The sequence below is a fragment of the Arachis hypogaea genome, chromosome 13 (assembly GCF_003086295.3).
Source record: "Arachis hypogaea cultivar Tifrunner chromosome 13, arahy.Tifrunner.gnm2.J5K5, whole genome shotgun sequence".
In the NCBI taxonomy this organism is placed as follows: domain Eukaryota; kingdom Viridiplantae; phylum Streptophyta; class Magnoliopsida; order Fabales; family Fabaceae; genus Arachis; species Arachis hypogaea.
The window spans coordinates 136,067,007-136,088,081 of NC_092048.1; the positions used below are offsets into that span (position 1 = coordinate 136,067,007).

Below are 21,075 nucleotides of genomic sequence, written 5' to 3' on the forward strand. Positions count from 1 at the left end.
AATGAACGAATAAACTGACTATTCGATCGATCTAATACGATACCCCTCTCTTTTTTTTCTTGCACAAAATCTATGCAACCGAATTACGTAGTAGCCCTTAACTGAAATTTCTGTAATGAAGAAAGAGATAGTGCCTTGTCCTTGTGTCCAATGTCCATCAAACTAAAAGAATCATGTTAACACGCACGCTTGGGTTAGTTATTTACTTACTTAATTAGCCTCTTCCTTATCATTATTAAAATTTAAAATAATGTGCCATCAAAGCTTATATTATTATATTATAACAAACCTCACAACTAATCATGGACCCCGTCGGCGTCAACATCATCCACCTCTGTCCACTCTCCACGTGGCAGTTTCTCTTGCTCAGGAGGCCGGTGCCGGTGCCCAATCAGTCATTTCGCATAGATAATAAGTATACAAATCGTACCATATAGTATAGAAAAAATCTCAAGTGTACCGAAAATAATGGTATTTTAGTTGGTATTTTAGTTGTGTTAACCATTAATTTTAATTAATATATATTATTATATATATTTTTATAATTTAGATCAACGGTTAAAACAACTGAAACACTGTGTTTTCAGTACACTTAAAACTCTATAGATTACAATAATATTGTGAATAGTAGTAGGAATGAGTTGTCACATACTCATTATTATAACAAGATTGACAAGTTTCAAATAACAAAGTCCACAAAATATTTTTGTCATGCCCCACTCTTCATAAATGCAAACTTTGGCTATTAAAATTGAGTTGCCTAGTAAGCATAAGTTAGTTGGCACTTGGCAACTCCACTTATAGGATCAAAAGACGGTGTGTATAAAGAAAGAAAGAAAGAAAGAAGAAAGAACCGTTTTGGTTATTGTTTGAGAGATCAGAGAGAGAGAGAGAGAGAGAGAAATGGGGAATTGTCAAGCAGTGGATGCTGCAGCTTTGGTGATACAGCATCCAAATGGGAAGATGGAAAGGTTGTATTGGCCAGTGAGTGCAACTGAGGTTATGAGGAACAACCCAGGTCACTATGTTTCTTTGATTATTCCATTGCCTGTTGCTGAAGAAGCTCAACATCAACAACAGAAGAACAAGAATCATATTGAAGACGACGACAACAACAACAACAACAACAAGAACAGCACTCTGCTTGTTACTCATGTTAAGCTGCTTAGGCCTAATGAGATTCTCACTCTTGGCCATGCATACCGCCTCATCACCACTCAAGGTATTTATTTTTATCTGATGCTGGTATATGTGTGATTCTATATATGTATCTATGTATATGTGTTTGCATGGCTTCTATTTCCTGAGAAGATTTTTTTTTTTCCTGGTTTTCTAGATGTTGTAAAAGTGTTGAGAGCAAGGAAGCTTGCAAAGTTGAGAAAGCCATTGGAGAAGACAAGTGAGATGGTGCAAACAGTGCATCATGATAAGAAAAGCTCAGTTGGAGAAAATGAAGAGAATTTGAATACAGGAAGTACATATCAGGTTTGCAGTTTGCTTCAGCTACCCTTCTTTTGATTTTTTTACTCTCTTTTTTTTTTAATTTGTAATGTGATAGTTAACCACTATTCCATGAATAATATTCTATTCAAAGGGAAATTTTAAATGCTTAAACACTATACTTGCTGGTGATATATGATTTCCTTAAAGTGCTACTGATATAACAAAAAACAACGGCTGGATCTTGTAATATGAGCAACTCTAGACTATATATATAGAAAGAGATCTTAGAATATCCGTGTTTTAGAAGAAACTATAATTCAAACACAAATATTGTCTTTGTTTTATAAGTTTGAATCTCTATCATCAATGAGTGCTGATGCTGAAACTGCATAATGAATTACAGACAGCCAGAGCAGAGAGACAAAAGCTGAGAGCAGCTCCGGTAAATCCTCCGGCATCGAAGATGAAACCATGGCGCCCCTCCTTGCAGAGCATCTCAGAGGCTGGAATTTGAACCTTGCTAGGTTGTGGGCTTGTGGCTAACATGTACAGTGCTTCAGAACATCACATGAAGTTTTTCTTTCATCTCAGAAGGTGCCCCCTCATTGAATTCCTGACCCTGATAACATGGCCGAGGATTCAACAGAGGTTAAAACTAGATAGTTCTCTTCCATCACCAATCTCATACTCAAAAAGTGAATAACAACATATTTGTAAAGCACTAAAAGCAAAGGAAAAAAAAAGTAGTGAATGTCAAAATTTACCAATAGTGAAGTTTTTGTTATAATTAAAGGATCCATATGATGCTAGAGAAAGGAAAATTTCTTACATTGGAAATGACAACTATGAAGTGGAAGTCACTTCAGCTTTGAGTTCCAAACTTCCCAATCCTCATCAACAAAACTTTGTGCCCATAAAAGTGATGCCCTTGCAGCCAGAGCTGCTCCTGGCAACTTCTTCTTCTTTAGAGCTACCAACATATCAGTGAATGGCTCCACCAACAATGTCCCAGGACCTCCATACTCTTTGCACAAAAACTCATGAAATATCTGATTGTATGACCAAAAACCAAGGATGGTAAACATTTCAATCTAAAACAGATATGGTTGAAGAAAACAAGAGACTACTCGAAGCTTCAAATCACCCAAGCCTCAATAGGAGGTAGTATGTCAAAATATTGCCAGATTTGGGCCAAGTATGTCAGAAAAATAGAAAGAGAAACGGTTTAATAAGTGATGTCTAAAACAATATGCTGCTGATTATCTTATCAATGCAGATCAGGATAGAAAAGAAAAGAAAAGAAAGAAGTGCAGAATGAAACAGATAGTTATCACTCAGCCAATATTTATCAACCACTATGTCCTGAGAATGGTTAGGGCAATATTCATCATTGATGTAGGAGCTCAATCACGGAATCAATAAATGAGTATTTCATTTTAATCATGCGTGTAACAATAATCTCATTTATGTACCAGGAATTTGATGCATGTGCTCTTTAAGCAAATTAGCCTATAATATGTATATGATAGAAAATTCCAATTCACACTAAGAAGCCAATATTAATGTCAATCCAAATTAAATAGAAGTTGATGTTATAGCTTTCGAAATCAATCTTAGGGTACCAACTTATAAAGAATATGCCAGAAATCCTGCCATCCGATTAAGTAACGTCTATAACTAGTTAAGTATCAAACAAGAACAATCATAAACCTGGGATATCAATGTTAATCCCCAAGCCTGGTAAATCAGTGAATGTATGCAATGAGAACTCATAACATGATGCTTATTAATTTTCAATTTATGATATTTCATCCCATCAAATATTGGTTAATAAAGAATAAATCTATATAATTAAATTTAGAATTCTCCATATGATAGAAATTCCACTTCTGAACAATTTTTAGCACTTCCATCATCTTAATCATCCAAAAGTATATTTCTCCTCGCATGAATATAATCAACTCAGCAAGTTATTATTATTGAGGGTCATTAGATCCAAGCAGTTCAATTAACCAATTTTTGCATGCAACAAAAGATTATGAGACACAAGACAACAAGTCTTTAACATTAACCTTGAAAGAAAAAATGACAAAAAAGAAAATTAATTAGAAAATAGAAGAACATTCATATTGAGAATACACCAACCAGTATATTTCAACAACTGAGATTAGTTGAATCACTCATTATGAGTAATGGAGACATGTGTGAATGTGTACAATGGCATCATCACAATATACTAACATATATATTGGTTTTCAAATCAACATCGCAACAACTACAATGAAAGGAACAGTGAACTGAATACTGAATGTCTAAACCAAACTTGAATCAGTAAAATGGAAGCAATACTATTTTATAACCCCAACCATCAAATCATATTAAAATGTTGACATTAACACTTTGTCTATATTATAAGCATAATGGGCAAAAAGAAAATGACAAAGTAAATTGCATTCAAGTCCTACGTAATTCAAACACTTTAAAGTGACATTCCAATGAATAATTCCTCTAGTTCAAGCATTTTCCCAAACACCTAACACTCTAAATACATAATTGAAGCACTTTGTAATCTCTATCCAAACTAATTAATTAGAAAAGCAAAGCTTCTGGCGTGAAAAAAAGGGTGCACTGACCTGAGCACAGACGTCAACAACAGCATCAAGGTCATTCCCAAACTCATCTGTGTCATCTGAAAGCTTCTGCAAGAGCTCAACTTTGAACTTCCGTGTTTCCTGCAACATCCAAAATTATAAATAACAAAAACAAAAAACTTGAAAAATAAAAAAGAAAGAAAGAAAGAGCAGTTACAAATTGTGCAAAATGAGGGCTTGGGGCGGGATAGGCGTGGTTATGGGTGGGTGAAGCGCTGAGAGTGCGAGGGAGGGTGTATCTGGCGGAGAGGGAGGGAGGAGAGAGTGGAAGAGGGTGGCGCAGAATAAGGCAGGGAGTGCGTAGGATAAGAGCAGCAGGAAGAGGATAGAGAGTAGTCGTAGGGAATGAATAAGAAGAAGAAGAAGAAGAAGAAGAAGCAACAAAGGAACTGAAAAGCTTCATTGGATACTAGTTAGTTCAATTCAAATGGCGCTAACTTCAGATTTCCAGCTCCTACTACAACTTACAAGGTACAACATTGCTACTTTTTTTTTTTCAATTTTTTGTCTCATCCTTACCAAGGGAATAAAGTAAATAAACTCTGAATAAATAATACTACGTCTTTTTGTTAATTAAATTGGTCTAACATCAATAAATATCAGTTATATATAGCATTTTTCTAAGTTTTATTATTTAACTTAGTTAGATTTGATTTATAAAAATATTTAGATAATAGATTGTTATATGTACAAAATATGATTTAAATTCTGTTTACTTAGATAAATTAATGAGCTAATTATTAAATCAATCAATCTTAATTACAGTAGATGTATTATATTGATTTAATGCCAATTGGGCTCCAAAAACAAAAATAGTTATGTCAGTAATGTCATTTGGGGTTTGGAATGGAGCCCTAGGCCCAAAATATCCTGAATGGGCCTTACTTGACCAAAGCAAAAACTTGCAAACACAATTCCATTTCAAGTCCAAAAAAAAAACACAATTCCAATTCCCCTTCACCTTGTTGGGGAATACTACCCCACCAGCAAAACAACAAGATAAAGAAAAGGTAGACTCTTAAAATTTGACCCAAAAAAAAGCTCTTAAAAAAATAGAAAGAAAAGGTAAACTGGGAAAGGAATATTAAGCACTGTTGCTTAATCTGAGTGTAGCTTCCGACAAAAGGAAACAGGAATGAGAATGTTGCAGTCTTACACTCTTACATGACACATTGACACAATGTGATTCTCCCTTTCTTTTTTCCTTCTCTTTCTTTCTTTTACACAGATACACATATTCTAATTTATTACCAATCCAATTAATTAGCCTATGCACCATTATTATGGATAAAATAAACACCACCTTTTGTGCTAATTTCCAAAGAGATAAAATCAAGGCGTATAAACTATAATGTGCTACAAGTGCGTAGTAGAAATTAATATAGCTAATTTTATTATTATTTTGAGATCTTTTATTAATTATTTGAGGATTTAACTATGTTATGACTTAAGGACATACACATTTTAAGAACACAATAATGGAATTTTTTTAGTTTTTAAAAAATCATTTCCTCTTTTTTGGACATAATAAAATAAATTATTTTCTTATAGTATTTTTAAATGTATTCTTATGAAACATGTTATTAGTAAAACTTATTATTTAAGTGCTAAGTATAAAAAAACACATACATCTAAAGCAAAACTGAAACCAACTCAAAATAGTGAAAGCAAAAAAATATGTTTAACTAAATACAAAAAAGATATTGTTCACATGTTTTGGCTAAATCATCGTGTATGTCATTTAGAGTAGTTGTTATTAAGTACAAATATTAAATATATTATAATAAGTTAATTCATATTTAATCTGTTAATCCTTTTTGTGCGTCCCACGGATGGTATAAATTGAGAAAAAACTAAACCAATAAAAGAATTAAGGTATTTACAACATCACATAATTTAGATGAGTTAGAACTAATTAAAATCTTAGTACTTAATCATTAATGTGTGTGTGTAGGAAAGTATCCAAGATTGATTGTGGGATATTGATGTGTTTTCATTCCTGCTTTTGCCATATTCTTCTCAGTTCTCACATGGCTGCAAAGATATAAATTCAAAAAGTCATCATGATTTGAAGTATTAATATTTATTGATCAAAGAAGTGTAAGGTGAAAGAGGATATACATCTTTCCCCTTTTATCAAAGAGAAAAAAAAAAGATACAATCAATAATGAAAAGGAAAGAATAATTGAATGACCAATAATGGTATACTTGTGTAATCTACTTACGGTGAGCACTTAGAATGAAAAATTATAAGTGATATGCAAGGAAATATATAAAATTAAGAGTAAATGTTACTTTCTGTCTCTCACTTTGCTAGAAGGACAAAAAGTCCTTTACTTAATTCAAAAATTTTTAGTCGATTGGTTTTTAACCATTTAATTAATGAGGAATGTTACTATCAATTAAATAAAAATACAATATACTCTTATTTAATGCTACTAATTAAATTTATTTTTTTTAACCTATTAATTCACATTGTTTACATATTATTCAAAAATATTATTAGTTATCTATATTTTTCTTTAATTAATTGATCTAAATGGACTCTATAAACAGTGATCTAATGATATATTAAAAATCGCTTAAATTAATTATTTAAATGATTAGAGACCGGTTTAAAAATTTTGAATTATAAAAGAAAACACTTTATAATTATTACTATTATCATAAAATTTTCTACTTGCGTTAAAATAAATATATGTAAATCGAAATAATTAAACTCGATTTATATTATAATTGAAACACATGGTAAATAGTAGTAAATTAAACTTATATAAAATAATTCCGTTAGATAATCAATAGGAGTCTAATCAATAACAAACCAACAAGCATTTTTAACTTACACTTTATGCTAATTAATTAGTAATAATTTAAATTTTATATTTTAAAAAATAAAAAATTAATTATTATTAATAATTATAATTATTTAAAATTGACTGATTAGGAACTATTTACTTATACTTATTCTGTATAAAATTAGTGTGAAAAATAGACATGCATTCAAGCCTTTTCGTTTTAATTCTTCTCTTTATTAATTAAACTTCACTTTCACATACCCCAATTCAATTTTTGGTACAAGCTTTTGAGCAAAGAAGCTATTTAAATAAAAACGCTTAAAATATCTTTATTTTAAATACGATGTTTTTTAATAATTAAAATTTAATATATATAATTGATTAAATTATATTATTTTTTTCATTAAAATTAGATCAAATAAATTAATTTAATCAAAAAACTAATAAATTAAACTTTGAACTAATCTAAATTAATATTTTTTATAAAAAATTATTTCAATACTCTTATTAATTATAAAAAATATCTAAAATACTTCTATTATATATATTAATTTTAAAATCTTAAATTTTACTATAACGATATAGAGAGAAGAAAAAGATTAAAATTTAGAATTTTATATATATATATATATATATATATATATATAAGTATTTTAGTTATTTTATATATAAAAAAATTAATTTAAATCGATTTAAAATTTAATTTATTAATTTTTAATTAAACTAATTTATTTAGTCTAATTTTAATAAAAATAATATAATTAATTGATTATATATATTAAATTTTAATTTTTAAAAATATTTTTAAAAATGTTTTAAATGTCTTTATACAAACAGCAGCTTCCGCTTTTTGTGCTATCCATTATATCTTTCGTTCATTCACCTTGACCAAAACTTTAACCAATTTTACCAAACCATCATGTCTTTTCAGTTTTCAACTTTTCATAACTACGTATGACTCTTAAAAAATTTTAAACTATTAAATAAAAATACATAAATAACTATTTTTTACAATATTTTTTAATTTGCGAATTCAAACACTAATTATATATTTAATATATATATTTTTCTCTCACACAATAATCTCTCTTAATCATAAAGCATAAATTACATTTACACATAGATCTAGTTGTCTTGAGCTAAAAATATATTTTTAAAACGGTTAACATAAAATTATGTATTTTAAAAATTTAAGTTGTTTATTTTATATAAATCGAAGCTATTAAATTTAATTTAAAAATAGAAATCCCACTGGTAATTTTTTTTTATAATTTACTTTTATATTGTGGTAGGAACTATTTAAATAAAGACATTTAAAACGTTTTTTTTTAAATATTTTTTAATAATTAAAACTTAACACATATAATCAATTAAAGTGTATTATTTTTGTCAAAATTAGGCCAGATAAATTAATTTGACCGAAAAATAGTGAATCAAATATTGAACTGATCTAAATTAATATTATTTTTATAAAAAATAACTATAATATATTTAATATAGAAAATGATTAAAATATTTCTATTATATATATTAATTTTGAACATCTTAAATTATATCCTTTTACTTTTCTGTCGTCATAGAGTTAGGATTTAAAATTTTTAAAATTAGTACATATACATATATATGTATAATATGAGTATTTTAGTCATTTTCTATAATAAAAGTATTATAGTTATTTTTTTATAAAAATATTCAAGATTTGATTTATCAATTTTTTAGTTAAATTAATTTATTTGACCTAATTTAGATAAAAATAATATAATTTAATCGATTATATATATTAAATTTTGATTACTAAAAAACATCTTAAAAAAAGAGGTTTTGTACGTTTTTATTTAAGTGACTCCCATTGTAATAAAACTCTAAAAAGATCCAATACTTTTAATTTCACAAAAAAAAAATCCATATATAAAAAATTAGAGAGCATATTAATTCTATTATGCTTTATCGGATTTTTTCAAAGCGACAATAATAAAAGGGAACAGAGAAGAGTATCATTGTATGTTGCATGCGAGCCTATAGTTAATTACAAGTGCTATGAATCCAATTAACTAGGAAGAATCATTATTGATAACATACAATATATACAAAGAGAGTTTTACGTGTAAATATGATATGATATGAAATTTATATTGTCTAATAATAACTAGCGTTCACTTTTTTCATTTGTTGCTTTTCCCTAACTTACCTTTTTATTTTTATTATCTGTCTTTTATTCTTTCTAAAAAATAAAAATCCAATTGAATGGGACATGAGTGTCTGCATGACTTTAGAGTAGTAGTGCTGTGTCTTGTATTCAGCATCAGAATCCTCAGCAATCTCATGAGAACTCACTATCATTATTCTCGCTTTATTTTGAAACCCTCAAGGGACATAAATGGAACTTTATTTTTTCAGATACCCATACCCACCAAGTATATGCTTAAATTTTTGCACGTACGTTATATTATAGCTTTTTTTAATACTTAAAAATATTTTTAACCACTTAATAATTTTTTATTTGTATATTATTAGTATTATTATTTCTATTATTATATAATTGAAATAGATGGTTATAATTTTTTTTTCCGCTAAAAAGACACATTAAATGACTTTTTAAAAAATGCAATAATCTCTTCCTCCTTTACACATGGCCACCAAAAGTTGGAATAAATTCCCTGACTATAAGAGACGATAAAGAGCTATATATATATATATATATATATATATATATATATATATATATATATATATATATATATATCCCCAAAAGCCCTACCAATTTTTTGAGAGGAGAAAAGTATGGTTGGCTTTTTTGTTGTATACTTAGGATTCCTAAATATTCCCACTTTAAAGTTCATTTTGTTTACAAAAAAAAGAGGTTCGTGGGGGAGGGTTATATTTTTCTTTTTAGTGCAAGATAAGGAAAGCAAATAAATGTAATGGATTACTATATACATTTAAGACAAAAATAAAGGAAACTGGGTAGTGCACAATTGGTCCCCAGTGCCACGCTCTAATATGTCTACACAATGTTGATTATAGTTTAACTATTTGTAGAGTTTTTAATAATAATTATTGACATGATTATTATATTCCTTTTCACATATGCCATAATAATAAGTAAATCATAAGCCATAACAAGATAAGGTCTTCAATATTGATGATGAAGAAAGCCCAAACTCCCATGTGTACTAGACTACTAGCTAGTATTCTAGGCTCATCATGAGAAAGCTAATGGCCTTAGAATCTATATGATGTTGTTGTTATTATTATTATTATTATTATTATTATTATTATTATTATTGGACAGAAGAATCTATTTGTTATTGAAGTTTACCTTACTAGTTACTAGTCAATCAATAAAAACTTGTACTTGAGTACTTGATACAAAAAATAAGTAGCACAATGAAAAACTCAATTGCCCACTCCGATAAATTAAATCTTCTGTGAATTAGGTACATAAAATTTAAAAATAATTACTAATATAAGCATTTCCATCCAAGTCCCAATAATAAATCACCGGGTTTGGTAGCCTCGCACCATTCATATATAAAAAATATATATTATTCAAAAGGGTCCCTAAACCCATAAATCATATATACTTACGTCATCAATTCATCATGAAATTAATAATAAACCCTTTACTTATCTAGCAATTAAGGGAAAAATAATAGTATATATATATATGTAAACATTTCATGAAACGAACTATAAATTTCATCTGCTTACTTAGCTAGCTACCGTGTTCTAAGGTTTGTTTGCATCGCAAACATATAAATTTGGGTCACTTTTACAAATTGATTAGGAACGGATCATCGGTTTTATTGTGTTTGTTATATTAAATTTGGACTAATTTTTTATTGTTTTTAAAATATTATTGATTGACAAATAAAAATATTTAATAACAAAAAAATATTAGCCAAAATTTTTCAAAATTTATTATTTTTTATTGGTAAATTCTATTCAATCTCTTCTAAGATAACATGTAAGTTACTATTTATGATGTGTTACACTCTAATTGATCGTTATCTTAACTATAGTTAGATTATTTTGTAATTACTATTTGAGATGGGTAATGGTATAATTTCTTAAAATATCAAAAACTTCATTCCCGTTGAAGCAACTCCTTCCAACTCCTCCATTCTTTCTTCATCACGTAGCTTCAAATCCTTCCAAGCATGTCGTCGACGTTTGTGACAAGAAGCGACCGTCGTCATCTACTACTCTATCACGCAATTTCTTTTCTTTTTTCGGTGCATCATCCTTAACGACGTCGTTGAATTTCTTTCGTCCGTAACTTTGCCGTCCTTTCCAACGCCAACGTCATCTCCTGGTCCTCTCACTCAATCCCTCTTTCTGTCGTGGTTAGTTTGGTTATTAAATTTTGTCATTAAAAAATATATCTTTATTTAATTACATGATGGAACATATATGTTAGGATTTGGTTGAATTAGTCCCACATTGCTTAGGATAGCAAATGGAGTGGGTGGCCTAAGCTATAAATATGAGGCTAAGTTCTCCATTTGTTTTTGCACCAGTCAGAAACACTTTAAGCTTGTATCTGATTTTTCTTTTCCTCTGTACTCTTTGATTAGAGAGTGTTGTGAGGTGTAGTTAGATATTTGCTTTGAAAGAGTGTGGGTGTACTGGGGTGCCGGTGAGAGAAAGAAGTCTATGTGTTGTAACAATTTTCACATAGTGATATTCTCTGGTTGTCATTTGACAACGGCCGTGGTTTTTTCTCCGGTAATTGGAGTTTCCACGTTAAATTCTTGTGTTGTGATTGTGTCTATTTTATTTCTCTGTCAAAGGTGTTTTCTCAAGGGGGAATTGTGTCTTATTCCCAACAAGTGGTATCAGAGCTTCGGTTCGGTGGGATTTATTCTTAGTATGCTCTGTGGTTGCAGCCTAGTCTGACCTTCCACATCAGAAAAGAATTTTGTCCTGTGGCTTGAGGTTGATCTTTGGTTGCTGTTGTTGTTGCTGGAAGGCAGTGTGACTCTGTGAGAGTGCAGTTTGGAAAAGGTTCTGGCTAAGGAAAGACTTGGTATTTAAGTGTGTCCATTGTGACCCACCTCTCTTTCCTGGGGACCCTTCCTAGTGCACGGTCTACAGTTGAGTTATAATATTCCAGTATACGGTTGCAACAATGTCAGGATATTCAAGTGCTGTGAAGCTTGAAATAGAGAAATTTGATGGAAGAATCAATTTTGGCTTGTGGCAAGTACAAGTCAAGGATGTGTTGATACAATCAGGTTTGCACAAGGCGTTGAAGGAGAAGATCTCTGGTTGCTCTCTCTATGAGAGAAGATGATGTTCTCTAGAAGACAAGAAGTATCCTCATGGTATTACCGCACTGCCATGGATAAGGATGAGTTGTGGCAATCAGGTCCACAATTGCACACGGGCATTGGTTGGCGTTGAGATGCAAGGTGTGTGGCGGAGTTAGGTCGATGGCTGAAGAACTTCCAGGAAAAGCCAATTTGGAAGTTGCACCATGAATTTTCAGCAAGGTTTCGATCTGTACCAAGGCGAAATTCTTGGAGTGGTCTAATTCCAAGTGAGTATACTTTCATGGTGGAGTATGATAGTTCTCTGAACTATGATTGTCGGTATAGACAATGGCAGCAAAGAATTGTCGGTGTTGACAATGGAAGCTGAAGATGTGTGACTATTTCAATCAAGGTGGAGATTGTTAGGATTTGGTTGAATTAGTCCCACATTGCTTAGGATAGCAAATGGAGTGGGTGGCCTAGGCTATAAATATGAGGCTAAGTTCTCCATTTGTTTTTGCACCAGTCAGAAACACTTTAAGCTTGTATCTGATTTTTCTTTTCCTCTGTACTCTTTGATTAGAGAGTGTTGTGAGGTGTAGTTAGATATTTGCTTTGAAAGAGTGTGGGTGTACTGGGGTGCCGGTGAGAGAAAGAAGTCTATGTGTTGTAACAATTTTCACATAGTGATATTCTCTGGTTGTCATTTGACAACGGCCGTGGTTTTTTCTCCGGTAATTGGAGTTTCCACGTTAAATTCTTGTGTTGTGATTGTGTCTATTTTATTTCTCTGTCAAAGGTGTTTTCTCAAGGGGGAATTGTGTCTTATTCCCAACAATATATTCATATGTAAAATATAATATAATAAAATAAATCTATTTAGAATACTTAAAAATATAATTAAAATAAAAAATATACAAATATAATAATAAAATTTATACTCTAAACAAGGAAACATTGCTTTTATCATACATGAATTATTTAAAAAATAAATAAATTGTTAAAATTAATAACACAAGTTTAAAATGATAAAATTCGACTTTCTCACAAATATTTTTTATAGAATTTTATTCTTTTAATTTTTAATTTATTAGTACTTTATTATTTAATTAATGATTAAACAAATTATTTTTATGAGAAATCATTTTTTGTATTATCTTAAAAAAAACCAATATAACAATTTAAAAAATAATGTAAAAATGACATTTTAAATAAAAAATAGTTAATATTAAAAATTTTAAATACAAAAGTAAATTGTATAGATATCTAAGATATAAATATGAAATACATGTCTAAAATAAATAAAACAGATAAAAATAATTCTTTATTTTATGTCTAAAATAAATAAAACGAACAAAAATAATTTGTTATTTCTCATGAGTACTCCTATTTTATCTGTTTTATTTATTTTAGGCATATATTTTATATCTATCTCTTAAATATTTGTACAATTTATTTTTGTATTTAAAAATTTTAATATTAAATACATTTTATTTAAAATATCATTTTTAGGTTTTTTTTAAACTGTTGTATTGGTCTCTTCTTTAATATAATACAAAAAATAATTTCTCATAAAAATAATTTTTTAATTATTAATTAAATAATAAAATACTAATAAATTAAAAATTAAAAGAATAAAAATACTATAAAAAGAATACGGTAAGAAAATTGAATTTTATCATTTTAAATTTGTATTATTAATTTTAATAATATATTTATTTTTAAATAATTTATGTATGATAAACAAATATGTTTACTTGTTTAGAATACAAATTTATTATTATATTTATATGTTCACGATTTTAATTATATTTTTAAATATTCTAAATAGATTTATTTTATTATATTATATTTTAATTATGAATATATATTTCATCATGTAATTAAATAAAAATATGTTTTTTTAATGAAAAATTTTAATAACTAAACTAACCATTAATTATGTTGGTAAGAAGTGATCCACGACAGAAAGAGGGATAAAGTGAAGACGACTGGAGATAGCGATAACGGGGAAGAATGGCCAATGGAAATTCAACAACGTCGTTAAGGAATGATGCATTGAAAAGAGATTGCCTGAGAGGACAATAAATCTCAACGAGGTCGGCGCTGCTTCTTGTCACCACTGCGGCGACGCTTGGAAAGATCGAAGTTACATGATGAAAAAAGAATGGAGGAGTGAAGATATGCTTCAATTAATAGGAGTGAAGTTTTAATATTTTAAGAAATTATATCATTACCCATCTCAAACCATAAATTACAAAATATTACAACTATGGTTAAGATACTGACCAATTAGAGTGTAACACATCATAAAGGATAACTTACATGTTATTTTAAAAGAGGTTAGGTAGAATTTACCTTTTTATTTTATTTAATATATTTTATAATAAATATATAATAAATAAGATAAATTTAAACTATTTGAATTGATTAACTTTTATCTCTGTAATTTGACTGATTAGTAAATTATTGCATTCTTTCCGCTCTAATGTTTGTCCTAATATCCGTCTCATTAACCTTATAATTCAAAAGTAAGCTTTTATTTAATTAATTAATGTCTAAAATTTTTGTCGCACATGAACCGTGAGTGACAATTATATTTCTTTATATGTATCGTGTATAAATATCAATGATCAATTAGATTTAATTAGCACTTGATTCAAATTTTTGGATCACGTCCCGTAGTGTGGGTCTAATGAGGGATATGCAATTAAATCGATTGATTGGAGATGCAGCTACCTTTAATTAATTGGCACGTCTCTGAAAAAATTGCCAAGTGTGGGAATAAGACATCTAATTTGGGTTAGAAAAAGTCCCCCATATGAAAAGAGATTATGACTCAGATGACTTAGACATTTTTATCGCACCGAAGAATTCTTCTGTATATTATAATTAAAAAGGATAAAAATATGGATAATAATTACAAATTTCCCCAAAACTTAAATTAATTAATTAATTTAATTTCATCTTTGTACACATGCAGTTCATGCTAATATCCAACTAAAGCAATGGAAGAAATAAAGAGGTACTCAGCTATATATAAGATTGTTGTCACAAATCTATTATAAGTTTTATCATGGTCTATCTGAGAAGTAGAATATATATGATTTGATGAACATAGATTAATTAATTAGACTTTAGACACAAGCGTATGGGATGTGATGGAGAAAATAAGAATTTGTGCCAATAATATAAGCTGTCATGTGGTTGTCATGCAAGCGTATAGAAGGATGATAAGATTTCATGAGAAATGGTTAACACTTATTAACATGCTTGTTTATTACTTTTTCTAAGAAAAATGAAAAAACAAAAAAGACATGGTGGTGTATGTTAGTGCTACTGGATGCAAAAATAATATACCTTATGTCGGAGATAGGGGCTAAATGACAACGTCTTATAGAGCTGGACATTTCACTATTTGAAGAGACTACATAGATATTATTATTACAGAAAAAATTCTTGATTAAAGTATCTTTTCTGAGATCTGTATGCTTTTTCCAGCTTTTGCTCTTGTTTTTTTCTCTCTTTTTTTTGATCTTGGCACTTCTAGTCTAGCTTTAATTTGTACTATTTGTTAGCATAATAATAATTATTATTAAAAATAAAAATTGCTTCTCAGAAGATCGAAGATATATATATAAAGAGTAATTAAAAGGCCGGGTTATATGTTGCTATATATTAGTTTCAAAGCCCCCTCTGTAGGTGGCCATTGTTAATTGTTGCTACCCCATGCATTTCCACTTCATTATGGATCATTTAATTGTGTCTAATGTGAAAAAGAAACATGGTAAATAATGATATCCACATGTTTGGATCCAGATATATAATGGAAGAGATTGTTGGGGGGCTAATTGAAGATGATTTGTATATATAGAATACCATAATAGCACAGGCTGGAGAGAAGGTCACGAGGCTCTTAAGATCAGAGGAGTCATAGTCACTGATTGGTAATCTTTTATGACTTGAGGGACCAAGCATTGCACCCCCTACTCTTCACTACATTCCACACAGCACAATCTTACATGCAATTTTCTTTTCTTTTGAGTAATAAGAACAAAGGCAAAACTACAAAATGAATCACATGAGAGCTTTGAAAGGAACAACCAGATGAATATATACACAAATATACAAGTCTAATAATTCAGGGTGTATGTTAGGATTTGCATGGATATATATATATATATATATATATATATATATATATATATATATATATATATATATATATATATATATATATTACAATATATGTTCAGTTTTGAATTATTTAGGAGCACATAAAATCACATGATAAGACTTAAGATTAAGAGGACATGTGACCAAAATATGAAATTAATAAAGTCATTTATTAATGAATTCAATACAAACCACACGCAAATAAAAGGCCCCAAAGACCTTTTTCTCTCAATTTTATAAGCCAAATTTAGGCCACTATGAAAAAGAGGGTTCTCTCATGATCCCTCTCTCTCTTGAAAACAAATAAAAGAAATCCAAAGTTTAAACCTATAAACACGTATTTCCCATCACATGCGTGGACACCAGGCAATGGAGTCCTGTATAGTTAGGCCATACCTCGAGGCCAAAGAAGAAATAAAGAAAAAATGTAAAAAAAAAATAATAATAAAAATATATCACACCCACACACACGTAATTGGCACGTGAAAACAGCACCAATCTGCACACGTGCCACAGTAAAGTCCACAAAATGTAGCCAACTCCAAACTGTTGCTGAGTAGTGTTGACTGTAGAAGAAACAATGATGCATGCTGGCAAAGATGAGAAGCTTGACTAATATGATGACATGAATAATGAACAGCTACCCCCCAAACTTCAAAGCTTCAAATTCAATACGTACCTGGCTCCACTATCTTCATCTATTTCACCAACAATCAATGCAACCTTTGAATATTCGTCCAATCTCCAACCCCCTCTTTCTTTCTTTCCATGCATCCACACTTGCATTGCAAGACCAATCCATAAATGAATCTATCAGTATTTCCCTTTCTGAATTCTCACTCACAGCAAATTCTATTTATGTTACAAAATCTTCCCTTCCCCAAGGGAATCTGCAAAGCCATTAATGAATGGCAATGCCAACCAACTTGAAATAATAATTATTATAAATTATAAATTCTCCAAGCTCCAAACCCATCAAACTCACATCATACATATACAATATACACTTTATAGTAATCTACACCATCACTCATGAGTCAATTTTTAATCACAAAAAAAAAACCTTCTAAAAAATTTTGAGGTTTCTACATAGACAGCATGGACGACCACCTTATTTCCTTCCTTTTCTTTTTTGTTTCTCCCTCCCTCATTATTTATTCCCCCACCCCCCTCATTTTCACACGGAGTTTCCCTTTTCATCTTCATTCACCCGCAAACTGTCATTTAATTTTCTCCTTTTATTGTAAGACAAGGATAATGAAGAAGAGGGCGAGGGGAATGATGATGCAACAGTGATAGTACTCGACCTCATTCGGGTCCTAGTTGTTACTCGCATCTGTGGCAAATACTTAGGTGGATTTCTCCGATTACTGTGAATCACAATAAGTTCTTGCATCAACTGGTAGCACCCTATAATTTTTTCCTGCAACGACCACATGCATATATATATATCTTATTTGGAACCTGATCTGATATCTATAATAATATTGATAACTTGTACATGTATATCTATTAATTATTTAGCATAGTACATGCTTACTTTTCTTAGTCCCTGGCACCATGATTCAGCATTCTCAGGCTTAACAAGAGACCAATTAGGAATTTCATTAGCTGCACAGAGTATTGCTGCGGCAGCAATACATGATGGCCTGTAAGCAAGAAAGCTAGCCTCTGTCCACCAAAAATTCAATATAACAAAAAAGAATTATTAATAATCACATTGAGCAACTAACAATGCATGCTTTAATTTCATTACTTTCCACTAATATTTAATTATGTCAAGTTTCAACGGTGTTATTCATTTATTGTCTATGAAGTCCAGCTACCTCAACAACAGTTAACTACCCTAATGTCCAACTAATTAAACGAAGGGCTCTTTGAAAATATATGCATTTTAATTTCATGACCTATACCTTGGATATTAGATAAGATGATTTCCGTAGCTCGAGAAATGAGGAAGGGAGTAGAATTTCCAGCTGAATCAATTTTGCACGCAAAGAAATCAAGGAAGCTAAGTGGGGTAACTGATCTAAGCCTCCAATCCAACACACTAAGAACAAGTAGCTCCATCCTACGTATGGTTCCCGGCTCAAATACGTATTTGGCTCCTTCCACCTGTTTAAATAATTACACATGCCAAATCAACATAGTTTCTTATTAATTATCTATTTGAACTTTGAAAGGATTCCTCATATACCTGAAGGTCCAAGAGAGAGGGAACAAGAGGTTCCTCCATCTTTGCCGCTAAAGACAAACAAGCAACTGCTAGAAGCTGAAGAGTCCACCCACTTGTTTGCTGTAATCAAGTGTCAACATAACCGAAATGCTAATCATTAAGTAATTATCATTATCTTGATTCATGATCACTGTATAATAAATTAAACCATTAATAATTTGTTTAATTTCATAGCTTCTATATGTCTTAAATAGTATTCACACATCAGCCATGCACGTGCCAGGTTAGAGAGTAATACTAGAAGCTTGCCCGACCTGTCATTTTCCATGATCCAAAAATCTACAATAGTATACTTTTACAAATAAAAAATGCAAGTGGTATATTAAAATCTGTTATTAAAATTATTCTCTAATATATTTGTGTATAAATATATGTATAATTTAATTTTATTTTAATATATATTTTATATTAGTGATTGACTTTAGTAATTGATTTTGATCTATACATAATGTAATCAGGCTCCAAATACGCATACATTATGAAAAAATGAATTATATATATGTATTTTGTGTAGATATGTTTTTGTATTTTTTATTAAAAGTGATGAAATATTAGGTACCTAGCTTTTTTTAATTAATTTAAAACTGGAAAAAGATAAAAAAATTGCATTTCTCTTATTGATATATACCATATATTATATACTAGCTACTTGATATTTGTTTTTACGTGAAGAATTGACTTGCTAATAGTATAAATTATTCGTACACAATTATAGCGAAAAAGGTACTTTTACATATATATATATATTTATAAAATTCAAGACTATTTTATCATTTGTCGAATATAAACAAGTGCTTTATTTAATCAATAATTGACGAGTTAATGTTATAGTAGCTGCGCTGCTTTTGGATTCAACTGAAAACGATCCAAAACCAATTAGAGTCCTAGACACAATAATTAGGTCTTAATTAAATATGAATACGTAACAAACAAGATAATAAAGAGAGTAGGTATTTGCACACTTACTGTAGCCAATCTAAAAGTTTGTTAAGCAATTAAGTAATCAAGTAGCAACATATTATTGACTCTTGCCGATGTTATCACGGATAGTCATACCATGGGTTGCTATAATGATATACTTTTTCTTTTTTATTTTGGTAGACAATGAAAAACACAAGAAACTTAATACAAGAAAAAGTTATAAATCAAGTGTAATTAATTTTATATACAGTTAATAGAAAGAGTTTTAAGTATATTGAGAATATCAGTATTTTAATTATTTTAATAATTGGTTTAAATTATAAAAAATGTATATAATATATATTAATTAAAATCAATAATTAAAATAATTAAAATATTAGTGTTTTTAATATATTTAAAAGATTTTTTAATTAATAATTAAAAATTATTGAATAATTTTATAAATTTAATTATATTATTATTTAATATCTTTTAATTATTACCTTTACATGAAAACTGAAAAGAGAGTACATGAGTTTTCACCATGCAATTAATAAGAAGTTTTGGCATTTGAAAAGTTGTGTAACTAATTACTGCGTTAGAAAATTTCTTCCCACGCACGTGACAATATGATTTGATTTGACGAAACGTAAATTAAAGCTGTGGAGAGGAGAGTGCTGACCGGCAGCTGGCGAGAGTCCAAAAACCGATCCAAGTAATTAACGGAGAGGTATGCCGTCAGAGGCTGAAAGCCATAGTACGAGTGAACCTGCGAAACACGTAATAATAATTAGGGAAAATCGAAGATCTAGAAGTTACTAGAGAAACGCAGTAGTTAGTTACGGCAGTGGCATTAATGTAAAATGAGGGAATTTTGGAAGGAACGGAATGAGAGAAGTGGTATTCAGTTGTAACTACCTTGAGGATCCATGCAACGGATTGTTCTCTTGCGTTGGCGTCGAGGGAGCGAGACTGAAACCTGGAGAGGTACTCCAATCCGGGGACGAAGTTGCGTTCGTGCTCCATGAAACACGCGATGGATTCCTCCGTCCACGACGACGACAATGAAGAAGACGAAGAAGACGATGATGATGAAGGTGATTCCGGCGAGTGTTGTGTGGAGAGGATTCCGGAGGAGTCCTCGCAGCAGAGGAGGTCATGGTGGCAAAGAGGCATATGTATGTGTAGTTAATTCAGTTTGCTGCGGCCATGTGGATGGTTGAGTCGGCGGAGAGAGAGTGATGGACTTTAAAAGCAGTGTGTGAGAAATAAAGACAGAGTGTGATGAGTGAGTGGAGGAGCGTGGTTGGTGAAAGAGATGTATGTATTGTTGTGTTTGGTTTGGTTTGTTTTGAAGCTTCAGCGTCTGCCTGTTTCACTTAAAATATAAATTCATCAATTATACATTTTTTTCAAATAAGTGCGTGTTTGATTTGATAAATAGAAGCGTGGGGACAGTAATAGTAGTAGATATCAAACTGAGATGTGGTGGCATGAGATGATTGGGCTTCCATAAATCACCCTAATGAAACTATTTGAGCAGTATTGGTAGAAAGATGAAGATGAAGATATTGTTTGGATTAGATGGAATTTGAGATAAGTCATTTTCTTACTGTTTG

General features: G+C 30.0%; 3 protein-coding genes across 3 annotated transcripts; 1 reads left to right on the plus strand and 2 right to left on the minus strand.

Annotated features, from left to right (window-relative positions):
• Nucleotides 1-28: 28 nt before the first annotated feature.
• On the plus strand, nt 29-2,883 carry LOC112791833 (uncharacterized). Its single transcript, XM_025834825.3, has 3 exons — nt 29-1,222; nt 1,337-1,485; nt 1,847-2,883. Exons 1-3 carry the CDS (start codon nt 904-906, stop codon nt 1,955-1,957), a joined length of 579 nt encoding a protein of 192 aa, XP_025690610.1. The 5' UTR covers nt 29-903; the 3' UTR covers nt 1,958-2,883.
• LOC112791834 (protein PLASTID REDOX INSENSITIVE 2, chloroplastic) lies at nt 1,683-4,669 on the minus strand. The gene is made up of 4 exons (XM_025834827.3): nt 4,252-4,669; nt 4,077-4,175; nt 2,273-2,492; nt 1,683-2,062 (listed from the first exon to the last, which is right to left on the minus strand). The coding sequence occupies exons 1-3, from the start codon at nt 4,495-4,497 to the stop codon at nt 2,301-2,303; spliced, it is 537 nt and encodes a 178-aa protein (XP_025690612.1). The 5' UTR covers nt 4,498-4,669; the 3' UTR covers nt 1,683-2,062; nt 2,273-2,300.
• Nucleotides 4,670-16,471: 11,802 nt separating this feature from the next.
• LOC112791836 (cyclin-D1-1) lies at nt 16,472-20,868 on the minus strand. The gene is made up of 6 exons (XM_025834828.3): nt 20,375-20,868; nt 20,139-20,225; nt 18,518-18,616; nt 18,234-18,435; nt 17,861-17,991; nt 16,472-17,743 (listed from the first exon to the last, which is right to left on the minus strand). The coding sequence occupies exons 1-6, from the start codon at nt 20,630-20,632 to the stop codon at nt 17,498-17,500; spliced, it is 1,023 nt and encodes a 340-aa protein (XP_025690613.1). The 5' UTR covers nt 20,633-20,868; the 3' UTR covers nt 16,472-17,497.
• Between the last annotated feature and the right edge of the window lie 207 nt (nt 20,869-21,075).